A 14080-nucleotide genomic window follows, 5' to 3' on the forward strand; every position below is an offset into this window, starting at 1 on the left:
TTGAGTGTAAAGATCAAAGTTAAATGCTGGGGCAGAGAGGGGTAAAACAAAACAAACTGTAATGACCAACCCCATCTAGTCCTTTCTTGTTTTGAGACAACTAATGGTTAGTCATTTGATGTTACAGGCTTTAAATGGTTTTAGTATCTGTAATTCAAAGTGTCAAACACCCACTCAATAGTTACTTAACCACCTATATTCCCATTAAAATAATCTCAGGACATAATCACTTCTGCTGCTGGAAAGGTTCTCAGCCTCTGAAGTCTATATGGTACTTAGCTAATCTGTGTGTCAGTCTGAGTTGTGTCCAAACTCAAATGCAAAATGAGAGAAGGCAAAGACTAGATAGATACCTCAACTTCAGTTCTTACTACTTTCCTGGAATTTTTCTCCTCTGAAGCAAAAAAGTAATTGAAAAGTAATGTAGTTTCCAGCAAATCTTGGCCTGCTAATATGGAAGGAAGCCAGGGTGCCTCACCAAAAACATGCTCTCCTGGTACCTTGGTGCTATGCTGAAGTCTTGGGCCTCTTCCTGCCCTGGTGTGTTGGTCGTCTTCCCCTGTAGCTGGTCCTTATCCCCACACCCTCCTTTGCCTCAGTTCTAGCACGTCTGACTACTGTGCAAACAGATTTGATTCAATGTATTAACTCGGCAGAAAAAAAATAACTTGCTTTTGGTGTGGTTATTGAATTGGCTGTGCAGTCAGGTGAGCTCCAGAGCTAGCATGGGGAAGGAACATGGGGCCAAGGAGCACAGCTACCCACAGGCAGCTGGGAGCTGTTGGGTAACTACTGAAAGCATCCTGAGGAATGGCCTCACAGGATACAGTGAGTCAAACTAGCAACTCTTGGCCACCAACTATAGACTTACTTGCTTGCTCTTTCTGACCCCTCTATGAGCTGTTTCAACTCACTTGAAACAGCAGAAAATAAAACAAGAAAAAAAGTTTGGATTTTTGTTGCTGTTTGTTACCATGCTGGCAAGTTAGACCAGCTCACCATAGGGTCTGATGAACAGTCATGCGGGAAGACATGATGGCTTTGAGAGCAAGGAGGAGGAGAGAAGGATAAGTGTAATAGCATTTACCCACATCCACATACACTTTCCCCTCTCAGTGCTGGAGCCATGGGAGTTGCTCAGGTACCTGGGGAACTGTAGCCTCAGTGCCTACACAAGTGCCAGTTATATTATATATACATATATTATATATATATATATATATATGTACATATACATCCTTGAGTAGCACAACCGATTTTTTTCCAGTGCCTGCCAAACTGATTCTCGGTACCCCTGCATCTAAAGCAGTGGGACATGGTTTGCCTTGCTCACACACGCTCCACTGACACGTGCAGTGGTGATGTTTCAGCAGGGTTAAGAATGAATCTCATAAGAAAGGTGGCCTCTGAGCTGCAAGCAATTGCCTCCCAGCCTAGTCCTCCACAATGAGCTCTCATCATGGTTTCTCCCCATATGGTCCCACTCAGACAGGGATTTGAAACATGAGTGGGCTAAGCCAGGAAAACTGACAAAGGTTTTTTTCATGTCCAGTTACTCTAAATCATACTCATGGCTGTACACTAGAGATCAAAAATCCTATGAGCATTTTTTCAACCCAGATAAAATAATACTAATACTGGGCTGAGCTGTACTTCCATGCTTTGGCTCTCCTCTCCATAGGGCTCTAAGGGGCAGCTCCCCTTTTTCCCAGCTGCCTGAGGTACTTCCACCAGACACCAGTGTACTGCTCTGGCTTGTCTTAAACCATCATCTTTTCTGTAGGCAATTCTGCTAGTGCCAGCATCTAACTAAACTGCCCCTCTTTCACATTTGTTCCCTACTCTCCTCACTTTGTCAACTGCCATTTTCTCTCTGCACCTAAGCAGGCTACAAGTGGGCTTACAAATATTGGAAACTCATAACCTTGTGCGAGCTCCTTGGCTGCTGTGACCCACTGCAAAGGGGGCTGAATTTGGGGACCTTTGGGGTTCCCTTTCAGACTCAGTACACCCTGTGCCTCATCAGGGTTAGCAGACCAGCCAAAAAGTTGTCTGTCTCCTCTGTTCTACAGTAAACCTTTTGGTACAGGACAGTCATGCTGCCAGTCCCTTCACTGACTTCACTAGCTTGATTAGGATTTGCTTTTTATAACTAGGTTTCCAATTCTTGTGCCAACACTTTGCAGCTCCTTCCTACAGCAGAAACTCCCCTCTCTTACTGAGACAGGTCATCTCTCAGTTCTTGCCAGGAAATCTCTAGCACTCTTGCTGGGTTTGTTAGCTCACCTCTTGATTCTTCAAGCACCTCTGTTATTTTTCCATCTTGAATCAACAGGGATTCCAGTTAACAACTTGCCTCCTGGAGAATTACAGTCCACTGTTTGTTACTACCACCTTTGCCTTTTGTGAGCTAAGCAGCCAGTCAAAAGTTAGGGCCTCACAGACCAATTTTCTTCAGAAGAGACTGATGAGACCAGCTGGGTATCTCTTGATGCAATCATCTTATTTATTCTAAAGTCCTATCCTAATCACTTCCTTCCTTCCTTCCTTCCTTCCTAAGGAGGAAATCTAAATCAAAAAAGACGACATTTAGACTGGCCAGATGAAGATCCTCTCCACACATTGAAGTAACTAACTGCTTAAAAAAACCACAAACATAACAAAACCTCTTCAGAAATTGGTTTCTTCTTCCCAACAGAAAAGGTGGCAAAACCAAAAGAGAGTGCTTACCATTCTATCCTTCTGATTGATAGTACTAACTGAAGACAGATGAAACGAACAGGATCATGATGCCAACAAGTGATCAAAAACAATCTCAAATAAAACAGATTCCTCCACTGGAACATCCACAGAATCACAGAACAGTTGAGGTTGGAAGGGACCTCTGGAGATTATCTAGTCCAAACCTCCTGCTCAAGCAGGGTCACCTAGAACAGGCTGTCCAGGACCCTGTCCAAATGGCTTTTGAGTATGTCTAAGGATGGAGACTCCACAACCTCTCTGGGCAACCTGTTCCAGTGCTCTGTCACCCCCACAGCGAAGAGGTTTTTCCTCATGTTCAGATGGAGCTTCCTGTGTTTCAGTTTGTGCCTGTTGCCTGTCATCCTATTGCTGGGCACCACTGAGAAGAGTCTGGCCCCATCCTCTCGACACCCTCCCTTCAGATACTTGTACACATTGATAAGATCCCCTCTCAGCCTTCTCTTCTCCAGGCTGAACAGGCCAAGCTCTCTCAGCCTTTCCTCATAAGAGAGATGCTCCAGTTGCTCCATCATCTTAGTAGCCCTTTGCTGGACTCATCCCAGTAGCTCTCTTTCCCTTGTCTACCATTAAGTGTACAGGCATATAGAGCTAGAATTAGCTCAGTTAGTCTGCATTTTTAGGCAATTACAATGAAAATTCTCAGGCAAATCATCTTTCAAGACAGATACTTTCTTTATTGTTCTTTCTTCTGAAGAAGCAGCATGACATTGGGACTGCAGTTTGGAAGTACCACCTGATTGCATCTCTTCCACCTACCAGCGTTTGGCCTTCTATAGCCATCAGCAGACAAAAATCAATTGCTGTTGCCAGTTGTAGGCCAGATTTTGCTTTCCTTCATGTTGGATCAGCCCCTAAGGCAGGCTGTAGGGCTTCAGTATTTCAGCAAGGAGAAACCAGTCCCATGTGTCTTGTTAGCGATATGCAGCCTGCATTTCAGCAGTTCTCCACTATTGTGCAGCATTCACATCCAAGAGAGCACAACTGCCGTAAAGCAAACCATTCTTAATAAATTAGTTGTAAATGTAGGTACCACAGTTGTCAGACAGGAGTATACTTTCAAATCTGGTCACTTAAAAATGATTAATAAGTGTATAAGGCAGACAGCTATAGCAATCCATGCCTTTGCATGACAGCATCTCAGCCTAGAGGAATGACAATAGCACTGTCCTTTTCTCACATGCTGAAACTAGTATTCCCCACCTACCCATATACCTTGACCAATATACAAGCAAAACAAAAGCCGCAGTAACTTTTATTGCTTTGTTACCTCCTTGAGCTAAGCAACACTGCAGGCATCCTGACAACCAGTTTTCCCTTCAGAGACCAAGAGATGCCCAATAACTTCCTCCCAGAAGGGGCTAGGGGGAAAAGGCTCTGGAGAGAAGGGACCTTCCGAGTGGTGGAGGACTGGTGTCCTCTTTAGTGGATTGGAGATCACTGTGATAACATATCAGAGCAGGTGGTGAAACACAATAAGGACTGTCACTAGAAGTGTCCCCAGCATCCTCATAAAGCTTGTACAGCCTTTGCTGAGCCCCGCACCAGGGTGCCATAGCTCTGCTGTTCAAATTTCCCTGAAAGAGCTGGCCTTCTCTGGCTGAGGACTTCCAGATGAATATGAAAGACAAGTTGCAGGTGTGGAAGTAGACCAATAAAGGTGCTGAAAAGCTTTGTCTTCTGCAAAGGAGACTGGCTGCTTCTGTAGCTAAAGCCCCCTTACCTCCCTGGTCACCACCAGTTTGGTTAGGACAAACCATTTCCCATTACTCTTTTCTTATGAGCTTATGCCAACCTCAAATCCATTCAGAAGCTTGCCTGGACTTCTGCAGCAAAGACGTGGGTTATTTTTCTTTCCCAAGAAAGCTGTTTAGCCTGACCCAAAGATTGACAAGCTGTCTCTTGTTCACTTTGTGAAAACAGTTTGCAGACAGCATCCAGAATTAATGTGGGAATGGCTGGCTCTGCTTATGTCAGTAACTCATTAAAAAATATGTAACACATTTGTTTGGCATCACTTCCTCTAGTTACTCTGTAACACGAAGTTCTCCCTCTCTGAGAATAAAAGCTATGAAAGATGACACATGCCAGGAAACTTTAACTGAACCACAGAAATTAGGGTTGGAAGGGACCTCAGGATATCATATAGTCCTTCCTCCTGCCCTAAAATAGGATAGCTAAAGTCAGTGGCTTAAGTCAGCTTGTTTGCGACAGTGCACCATGCAGGCACATCAGAAGTGCATACTGACACTCTTCCAAAAGGCTTCATACAAGATTTGGACAACTGGGTACATTGAAATACTTTCTAAAAGACAGAAGATACCAAAGGGAATGGAACCAACTCCAAGGAAAACCAAACAGGAACTAACAATTATCATAAAATGCTGAAGATCATCTGAGGAATACTTAACTAGAGGGAGGCAATCTTTACAAATTATGTCCATTGTAAGCATGAGAATGAAATGGCAAAAGATTAAAACTGAGTCACAGTTATGGACAACTAAACAAACTAGAAGATGAAATGACATGTCTAGAACTTACATTTTAATTTTATGAGCTATTGTATGGACAGCTGAAAACCAATAAACTTTAAATAATACTAGGCAGCTGAGAACCTAAGGACGTAAACAGCTTAAACCTTCACCTCTCCATCAAACATGGAGTATTTTCAGAGAAATACAAGCCTCCAGCTCACTTTCTAAATGGCAAAGCACAGCTCTCCATTATACAAAGATGTCATGAAGCTTGAAGTACATACACAGTTAATTTATTTTAATAAAACAGATTTCTTCAGTCCCTCAAAGTATTAATTGACAACAGTGAAGTAATTGGAAAAAAGTTCCTCTCCTTGCTTGATGTCTCTGAGAGTAACAAGTACGACACACCTCAGGCAGCTGCAGAAAAGAAAAAGAAAAGCAAAACATGGGAAAGTGAGCAATCAGATTTCATTTTTAGTTTCTTAAATTCCTCATAGCAAGGAGCTAAAACAATGGCTCCATCTAGATTATTTAGAGTAACGTGTAAGGCAGGCCAGGCAGCCTGTGAAAACGATGGTGAAATAGAGATTGCAAATATAAGCAAAAATGGTATTGTTACCAAAAAAAGCACAGCCCACATGTGTATGGGCAGATAATGTTTCCACTCATACAACTATTCAGAAATGAAATGGACTAGTCAAGACGTGGGAAAAAGACACTAATACAGACAGGGTAAGAGGCTACAGCAAGGTTAACGGAGCAGAAACCATTCTTCTAAACATGCCTACTCACAGGTGCTGGTTGGCTGAACCAACTCTTAGCCCAACAACATCCAGAAAGACAACTCTGAACTGAAATCAGTCTCCTGCTGTAATGTACAATGAGGGGTGACTTATCCCTATGCTAAATCCTATGCTAACATCGGTGTCTGGCAAAGTTTTCTTATGACTGTTTTAGGAATACCTTCCTCTTCAAGTTTCATAAATAAATGAGCATGTCCTAAAGCTGAAAGATGTGATCTAGGGAGGAGGGTACATTCTTCTGATGACGCTGGATGTGAAAGTGAAGAACACCATCACCCTACACAGTCCCCACTATTCAGAAATGTAGTACTCCCCCACTTTGAAACAAATCAAACAAAAAGATTAGCAAGGACTACAAGCTTTTTTACAAGAGAGAAAAAGATTGATAAATTAGATTACCAAAGTTATTAGAACTGTAAATATCAATATCAAAATGAGCAGCTAGAAGCTATCTCCATTTGAAATATATACTGAAAAACATTATTATGGTAATAGAAGCAAAATATAAGTACTGATTTATAGGATTCATAAATCACACTGTAGTGCAACCATGGCTTGTAGAACTGTCTTCTGAGCTATGCAGATATCATTTGTGAAGCTGTAGAAAAAAAGGAACAAAAAGAAATAGGGAGTCCTGTAATTTGCTTAAAATGGGTCTACTCAAAGAGCTAAGACTTTTCCTTACATATGCACACTTTCAGGTAACTCATCTTTATATGGGAAAACTTTCCTATTCAACCATGTTGGTCTTCACCTACAGGACACTTTTTACCACACAAATCTATGAACTCTTTGATTCACTGCTAACCTCTGTATGTCGTGGCTGTAGACGATGTTTGGAAGATACTGTTTCAGTTCTACTGGAAAAGATCCTGGCACATCAAACTCCTGATAACAGACATTGGCTGCTTTTTCTAGGAATAAGAAAAAAAATGACTCTATGATACTAAGAATTTCTTAGATAGGGTTTAGAGATGTGTAAAAAGATCAAATGTACTGCTGCAAAAGTAGCACCTGCTTCACCAGGCCTGAAAACCATGCTGAAGTTACTTGTAAGTCTGCTTGTAAGTTAAAAAAAATAGTTAAAATAGTTATCCTGGTGTCAATTTTCATGGTGGCAAAAGGTGTTGTAAAGACAGCCAGGGAGAAAAGCACCATCTGTCCAGCAGGGACAGGGGAGTTTTCTTTACACAGACTTTGGATTGGGAAGAAACAGTTACATGGGACAGAGCTTTGTCTCCATTCCTGTCAGTACCTGGTTCAGTATTCCAGCTGCCTTCCCTGATGCTATACTGAGGCAGGATATTATGAGTGTAATATAGGCTCTGCAAGCCGCTTACAGGCTAGGTTTGGTAGCCATTAAACTTTCAGTATTTCACAGCCATACCCCTGAGCCACTTACTCCCCCAAACCTCAGGAGCAACACATTTTCTGAGGAGGAAGAAATAAATAGTTCCTCTCTTCATGTCCCACAGCTATGCCAAAACAACAGTTTCCTAGATTTTGTGCGGACATTGTTTATTTCTTAAGGAAGTCTAAAAAGTATTATAATCCAAACTTAGCAGTGTACACGTTCTTTTGCATATGGTTTTCTCAAGAAGTCTACAAGAACAATACTGCAACTCTGTGGACCACCTCAGTCCTTCCCTAGATATCCTTTCCCACTGTCTCACATTTTGGGATGAGTCCTTCTCATTCTGCAGACCAGCAGGGTGACATCTCGGGGACTCAGTGAGAAAAACACAAGGATACTTGAAGAACTGTTGCACTGAAGGATTCTACCACCCAACTGTCGTAAGAGGCACAGAAATTCTTTATCCCATAACAGTGTTTAATTTTTTTTAAACAGCCAAACAGCAGTTTTGTCCCCCAACATCAGTTTCTGACTCTCCATCCCACTCCCAAAGTAATTTACACCCATAAAATCAAACTCAAGTCTGGAAAAATCTACCTGGCAACTTACCATATGAGCAGTTGTTAACATACTGTCCCACTGCCAGTGGGTTTTGCAAGGCAGCCGTGAGCCAGCTCACATCACTCATTTGAAATGGGCCAAGTTGATCTCTTCTGCTGCAAGACCTGGAATGACCCACAGTATTAACTTGAATTCCTTCCCTTGACAGGTGATCTGTACTTCTACCTGTAGAAATAGCCATGGTAGCTGGGTAAAGTTATAGCTGTCCAATCCACTTGACAGATACAATCATACTTGAAAAAGATATTACTGATACTTTAAAAAATACACTAAAACCTTCCATGAGTGTGTGGTTTCTATCTGACTCTAGTGGAGGAGCCAGCATGAAAACGCCATGGACAACATCAGAAATCTATATCAAACATTACCATTACAGAACTGTCAACACATCTTGTTCACCTCTAGAGGTGTGAAGGCTCATTGCAATACCAATTTCAAATTCATACCCAGAGTTCAAACCAGGTACAAGTAGGCCCTTATTACCCTTTTTACTTTTTATTCATAAGATTTTAGTTGTTACATTTGCACACTACACATTACACTTCAATGGGAGCTAGAACAGCCAAGTACATGGCAGCCTTAGGCTTGCTGTGAAAGCTTACTGCTCCCATATGATGTGCTGTTTATTTCTAGACCAGTGCTGGAGTTGCCAGATTGACCCTTTAGGTGTTAGTAAGCCCATACAAAGGCTTCTTTTTCCATCCACCAAGCAGACTTGATTAAAAAGTTCAGAAATATTTTGAAAATGGTATGTTACATCCCACTCCTATTAAAACTATTTTTTTTCTACAAGAGACAGTCTCTGTGCATTGGTTTTCATCAAGAGACATCCTGTTTTCTTTACAGATGGAGACAGAAGTGCTGTGCTGTTTGTATTACAATATAAGACACATAGAAATAGTCACAGATAGTCACAGAAATATATCTCGACTTAGGGTCAGACAGCATTATTAGTACCACCTTTTAAAATATCAGTTGAGTGACATTCCCTTGTTTCTTTTGAGCACTTACCTGTACACTGCTCTAGATAGTCCTTTGTCATTCCCATCAATAAGAACACCATCTATGCACCTAAAAATAAAGGGATTGCCAAGGGACTGGAAAAAGATGGGTTCATACTTTCTGTACACTGTACCTGTTGCAAGACAGATATGATTATTTCAGAAGAAAATAAGTTAAACTCTCAGAATCGGTTTACCCAAAGGAGACAGAGTGGGTAGGAGAAAACTTTTTGCTTCTTTATTACTACTGTCTGTGTGCACTTTTCAAAGTGTTCTCTCACACAGCAAAGATCCTCCCGCTCCCCCCTCTTCCCCCTCCAAATCAGAGGTTTTGCCTGATACAAGAGAGGGAAAATGCCAAAATGAGGGGAACAGGCAAATCATTTCAGCAGAACATGCCCCAAATACCTGGACAGGATTTAACTTGTCCTGGCCTGGGTTCAAAGCACAGACTTAACAAGTCAAAGGGGGAGGCTGGCTTGCAATTTTTCATGACATTGTAGTCTGGCATCCCTCACACCCATTGCATCTTCTGCAACCCTCTGCAGAAAACCTGGGTTGAAATCTTGCAAGGAGCTAGGTGGAGAAGGCCCTGCTGGCAGGCTACACTCGCTGCCAAACAACAGGCAGGACAGCACAGACCTGTTATCTCCACAGGGTCCCTTCCCCAGCCAGCAGTTTCCTTCCTACTCCTGAAAAAGGAAGGCATTTCAGCTCGGCCATACTGACAGAACTACAAATCTGTTTAAGCAATATAAGCAAATATAGTTCCAAGAAATAAGGAGAAGGAACAGAGAAGCACTGATCTGCCAAACATACTTTATGGAGGAGAGTTTCATTGAATAAGGGTTTTACTTTCATTCTCTAATCTGTATTTCTGTGCTCTGAAAATATTGGTAGTCTGTCTGTCAGTCTGTGCAGAGACCTCAAAACCCCAGTTTTGCAAACATTTCTCCAAAAGAGAAATCCTGAAGAATCAAACTGTTTTCTTCATCTCTGTGAAATTACTCCTGTGCGCTTGTTTAAGGAATCTGGATCAATTTTCAATCAGCTAAAAATCACACCTTGAGTATTCAAAGGTTTTTAAAAAAACAAAACAACCTTCTCCCACCAGAATATTGCTTTCCTTATTTGGAAATAACTCTAGTCAGTTTATACGCAGAAATATTCATCATAACTTGTGATTTTGTTAAGGAATGACAGAAATACAACCTGTAAAATAAAAATTGGTGTGGAACTTTGACAACACAATTAGATGGTTGGAAAACACACCTCACTTAGTCAGAAATAAGAATAAAATTTCATTACCAGGATACATAGACACAACGGTCCCTTTTGGCACAAAACCTTTGGTAACAAAGACTCCAGTTCCAGCAGAAACCAGTGAACTTCGGTCTCGAGTAATACTGAATCCTAGTGTATTAAACAGAACCTCCTCTGGACTAAATACGTGTTTGCTTGGATGGTGACATGAATTTACTTTTGATCTCTCCAGCTCAGCAGTCACTAGTTCCAGATATTTGCATTTAATTTCAGGAAGTAAGGCCAAGATATGTGTTTGTCTACTAAAGTCATTCACGAATAGAGCTTTAAATACTTTCATTAGTGTTGCAAAGACATCTTCATCAGTGATAATTTTGTCTTGGGAGTTTTCTGGAACATATCGGAGGGTCCTGTAAAGAAAAAAAAATATTTAAGATTACATTTTTCCTAAAAAAAATAAGAGACGTTTTACAGGAGCAAAGAAAAAGTTATCTGCGGTTGCTTTAAGCAAATCAAAACTGTAAAGAAGATAGTTTCATACCTGTCCACCTATGAAACCACCATCTGATGTATTTACAGCAACAGATGAGCTGGTTAAACACCCCTGAGATCTTAGTGACTGTTTTATCAAACATTCATTACACTTTTAGTGAGAAGTAGGAATATAGTGACTGTTTTATCAAACACTCATTACACTTTTAGTGAGAAGTAGGAATAATTTTTATACTGAGTAAGGACATTTTAATTAATGCTACTTATAACGATGCTCTACTCATTTAAATTCAAGTAAGAACTATTTTTACCTTTAAAAAAGGACCAGCCACATCATTCTGTTGAAAAAAAAATCCATCTGGCTACTTCCAGCATTGATTTTAATATTAAATACCGTTTTAAATTATCCAATTTTTATGCAAAGTGACATTGAAGACCGAAACAGTTTTTCAAAGAAACTAAACCCCAGTGAAAAATTACACAGACTGCGTTCCTGCAATTACTTAAAACAAAACACAGCAGGAATTAACTCAGGCTCCTCGACGACCGGGCGGTCTCAGTAAAAAAAGCCCCCGCACCACGGAGAGCGGAGCCGCTTCGCACCCAGCGGGGCCGGGGCCGGGGCCGGGGCCGCGCCGCTCCCTCCCCCGGCCCCGCCGCCGCCGCCGCGCAGGGCCGCGCCGCCCCGGCGGCCGCCTCACCTGCGCTTGCGGCGGAGGTTGAGAGCGACCCAGGGCACGAAGCGGTGCTTGTAGGAGTCCCAGCGCCGCCGCAGGGCGCGGAGCATGGCGCGGCGCGGAGCGGCACAGCGGCGCGGCCAATCGCCGCCCCGGCATGGGCGGCTGCGCGGGGCCGGGGCCGGGGCCGGGCGCGGCTCGCAGGCCGCCGGGCCGGGGGTGGCGGCTGCAGCCTCCCGTCGCGGCCCGGCCCCGGCCCCGGCCCCCGCCTTTTCCTAAGCGCTGCCAAAGGCGCCGCGGCGGCGGGTGACGGCGGGCCCCGCCGCGCAGCGCGGCGCAAGATGGCCGCGGCGCCGCCCCCCCGAGCGGGGCTGGGGCGGGTGACGGGCGGCCGCGGCGAGCCTCCCCCGCCTGCGCGGCAGCGCCCGCGAGGTTTCAGCCGCTTCTTCCGCGCTGGGCTTCTCTCTCAGGAGCAGCGGCCCGGCTGTGGGGTGCCAGAAACACTCGGCAGCCTTTCCTCGCGCACGCTGCACCCCTACTAGGCCATGGGTATTGACTGCAACAGTTTTCCTAGATATGTTCAGATACCTTTGGAGGTCTGCCTTTCTGAGGCCCAAGACTTGCTTGGTGCTCTTATGAGCACGGTATTTCGTTCCCAAATTATTCTTTACTCATAAGTCGAGAAGCTGTTAAGAGCTCTCAGGCTCAAGAGCAATCTCACAACGCCCTCGGCCACCGCTCTGCCACAGACTATCGTGATTGCGTTCCGCGCACAAGCCCCAAGCACCAGAGAATCGGACAACTGCTCCGGCAGCACGGTGCTAGTCGCAGCACAAGCCCTGGCACCTGGGAACAGCAGCACAGAACAGCATCTCACAGGGACAGAAAGTCAGGGCTGTTGGACAGAAAGCAGAAAGTTGGTGTTCACTGTGACAGTGGAAGCAGCCCTACAGCAACCTTCACATTGGCTTAAAACAGCCCTTGGTGTACTCCCCTATACCCACTAACTGTTTAACTGAAATACTGAACTCCAAGTTTGCCCTTCCTGTAGGCATAATTTAACTTGTTTTAAAACCAGAGAACCCTCCTTCCACAATACCAACTGCAGGCATGTGCTGCACAGCACAGAACTGGGCAGAATTACCATAGAAAGAACATGACAGCAGTGGCTTAGTTATTTATACTTCCATGTAGCAGTAAATACAGCTGTACTTGCACTGTGCATCATTTTAAATGCTAAAGGTCCTATTCAGTTCCTCTGAAAAGATGTAAATGCAGAAGATACTATTTTTCCTGGAGTGATGGACAAAAATGCATTGCTTATATTATGGATGAAATAGGTAGGATGACATCCTCACTGAATGAGGGGTAGAGAAACAAATTAAAGGAAAACCAAGTCCTGTACATTAAAAACATAACCCTGCAAGCTGCACAGCCAATGAAGTTTTGTATTCTGTAAATGTGTGACCTTCTTAATGTTCAGGTTCAGTAAAACGTGAAAGCCTTTTCACTCCCCCCACCCCCAAAAATCCCAGAGAAAAGCACACACACTTCTCTGTAATTAAGGTGCTCCTAATAACTTTCTTCTTTTCTTTCTCTTATGGGTAAGGATTTGAACTCACATTGCAACAGTAGGAATTTCTTTGAGAGGGACGGACTGATTCAGTCTCCCTTCTCTACTAAGGTATCTACTTTCATAAAACCTGTATCCTTAGATACTCATCCTAGTTTACAGTTTTAGTTAGAAACTGCCAAGGAAGTTAAAAGTTACTGGAAAAACAAGACAGAACATGACAGCATGCATCTGACTTTTAGGAAACCAGTTTAAAAATTAATCACAAGGAGCTGGTGTTTGAAAATCGGTTTGGGGGTGAATAGAGAAAGCAAGCCTTAAATCACTGTCTAGATTTATTCTCCCATATCTGGATCTGAACTTTGGCCAAGGGTTCAAGATTGAGAGTCAGGCCCACCAAAGCAATAAGGCAAGCAGGAAGACTCACTTCTAGTGTATTTATAAATTGCTTCTTGATTTACTGCATATCCACTTTACGTCTATCCCTGGTCTTGCACATCTTTTCCAAGAAAGGGAACTGAACAACAACGAACTACAAACTGAAGTAATTCAGGGAAATAAAAGGAAACAGCACAATATGTCAGACAGCCTCAACCCTAGGCTGAGTGAATGTGCTTTCCTGCCATCTTCTGGACTTTCTTGGTCATGACATGGAAAAAAGATCTCAATTTGCAACTGAAATTCTAAAGTTATGTAGCTATGTATTGAAGTTTTAATGAGAAAATAACATGCACTTATGCCACAGAATATGCAAAAGAACACTGTATTGTGGCTCTTAAAAGAGTGACTGTCATATTCGTTTCAGCTCAGTTAGGAACACTAAGCAGTGAGAGAAAATTTCATTAGGGAAATACACTCTCTCAGAAGTAAACACAGTAAGGGCAAAATAACCAGGTACCCGAGTTAACCACTTGGGAAATGTAAAGAGAAAATATATGAACCTCGTGACATTCCAAGGAGCTCTGAAAGCAAAAGTTACACTCTGCAAGAACTGGCAAAGATGAAACACTGTCAAACCAACCAATAACCACCAGATAGAGCGCTGACTGTAGTTATACC

At 43.0% G+C, this 14080-nt stretch overlaps 1 protein-coding gene across 3 annotated transcripts; it reads right to left on the bottom strand.

The window, feature by feature from the left end:
• Window positions 1-5511: 5511 nt before the first annotated feature.
• Window positions 5512-11631, bottom strand: SETD9 (SET domain containing 9). 3 transcript variants are annotated; one of them, XM_067315610.1, is made up of 6 exons: window positions 11473-11627; window positions 10325-10689; window positions 9027-9150; window positions 8004-8119; window positions 6849-6954; window positions 5512-5654 (listed from the first exon to the last, which is right to left on the bottom strand). In XM_067315610.1, the coding sequence occupies exons 1-6, from the start codon at window positions 11556-11558 to the stop codon at window positions 5567-5569; spliced, it is 885 nt and encodes a 294-aa protein (XP_067171711.1). In that variant the 5' UTR covers window positions 11559-11627; the 3' UTR covers window positions 5512-5566. The 3 variants fall into 3 exon arrangements, with proteins under 3 accessions (XP_067171711.1, XP_067171713.1, XP_067171712.1); XM_067315611.1 differs by lacking the exon at window positions 5512-5654 and adding an exon at window positions 5661-6638 and having other exon boundaries at window positions 11473-11631; XM_067315612.1 differs by lacking the exon at window positions 9027-9150 and having other exon boundaries at window positions 8004-8180; window positions 11473-11629.
• Between the last annotated feature and the right edge of the window lie 2449 nt (window positions 11632-14080).

Source organism: Apteryx mantelli, chromosome Z, assembly GCF_036417845.1.
Source record: "Apteryx mantelli isolate bAptMan1 chromosome Z, bAptMan1.hap1, whole genome shotgun sequence".
Classification (NCBI taxonomy): Eukaryota; Metazoa; Chordata; class Aves; order Apterygiformes; family Apterygidae; genus Apteryx; species Apteryx mantelli.

Bases quoted from the DNA above. Each gene is read 5' to 3' on its own strand.
- SETD9 (XM_067315610.1), bottom strand. From the start codon at position 11,558: ATGCTCCGCGCCCTGCGGCGGCGCTGGGACTCCTACAAGCACCGCTTC. The intron at 9,151-10,324 runs GTAATGAAATTT...GTCTTGCAACAG, and splicing joins CGTTGTGTCTATGTATCCTG to GTACAGTGTACAGAAAGTAT. The intron at 5,655-6,848 runs GTTAGCAGTGAA...TCTTTTCTGCAG, and splicing joins TACAGCCACGACATACAGAG to CTGCCTGAGGTGTGTCGTAC.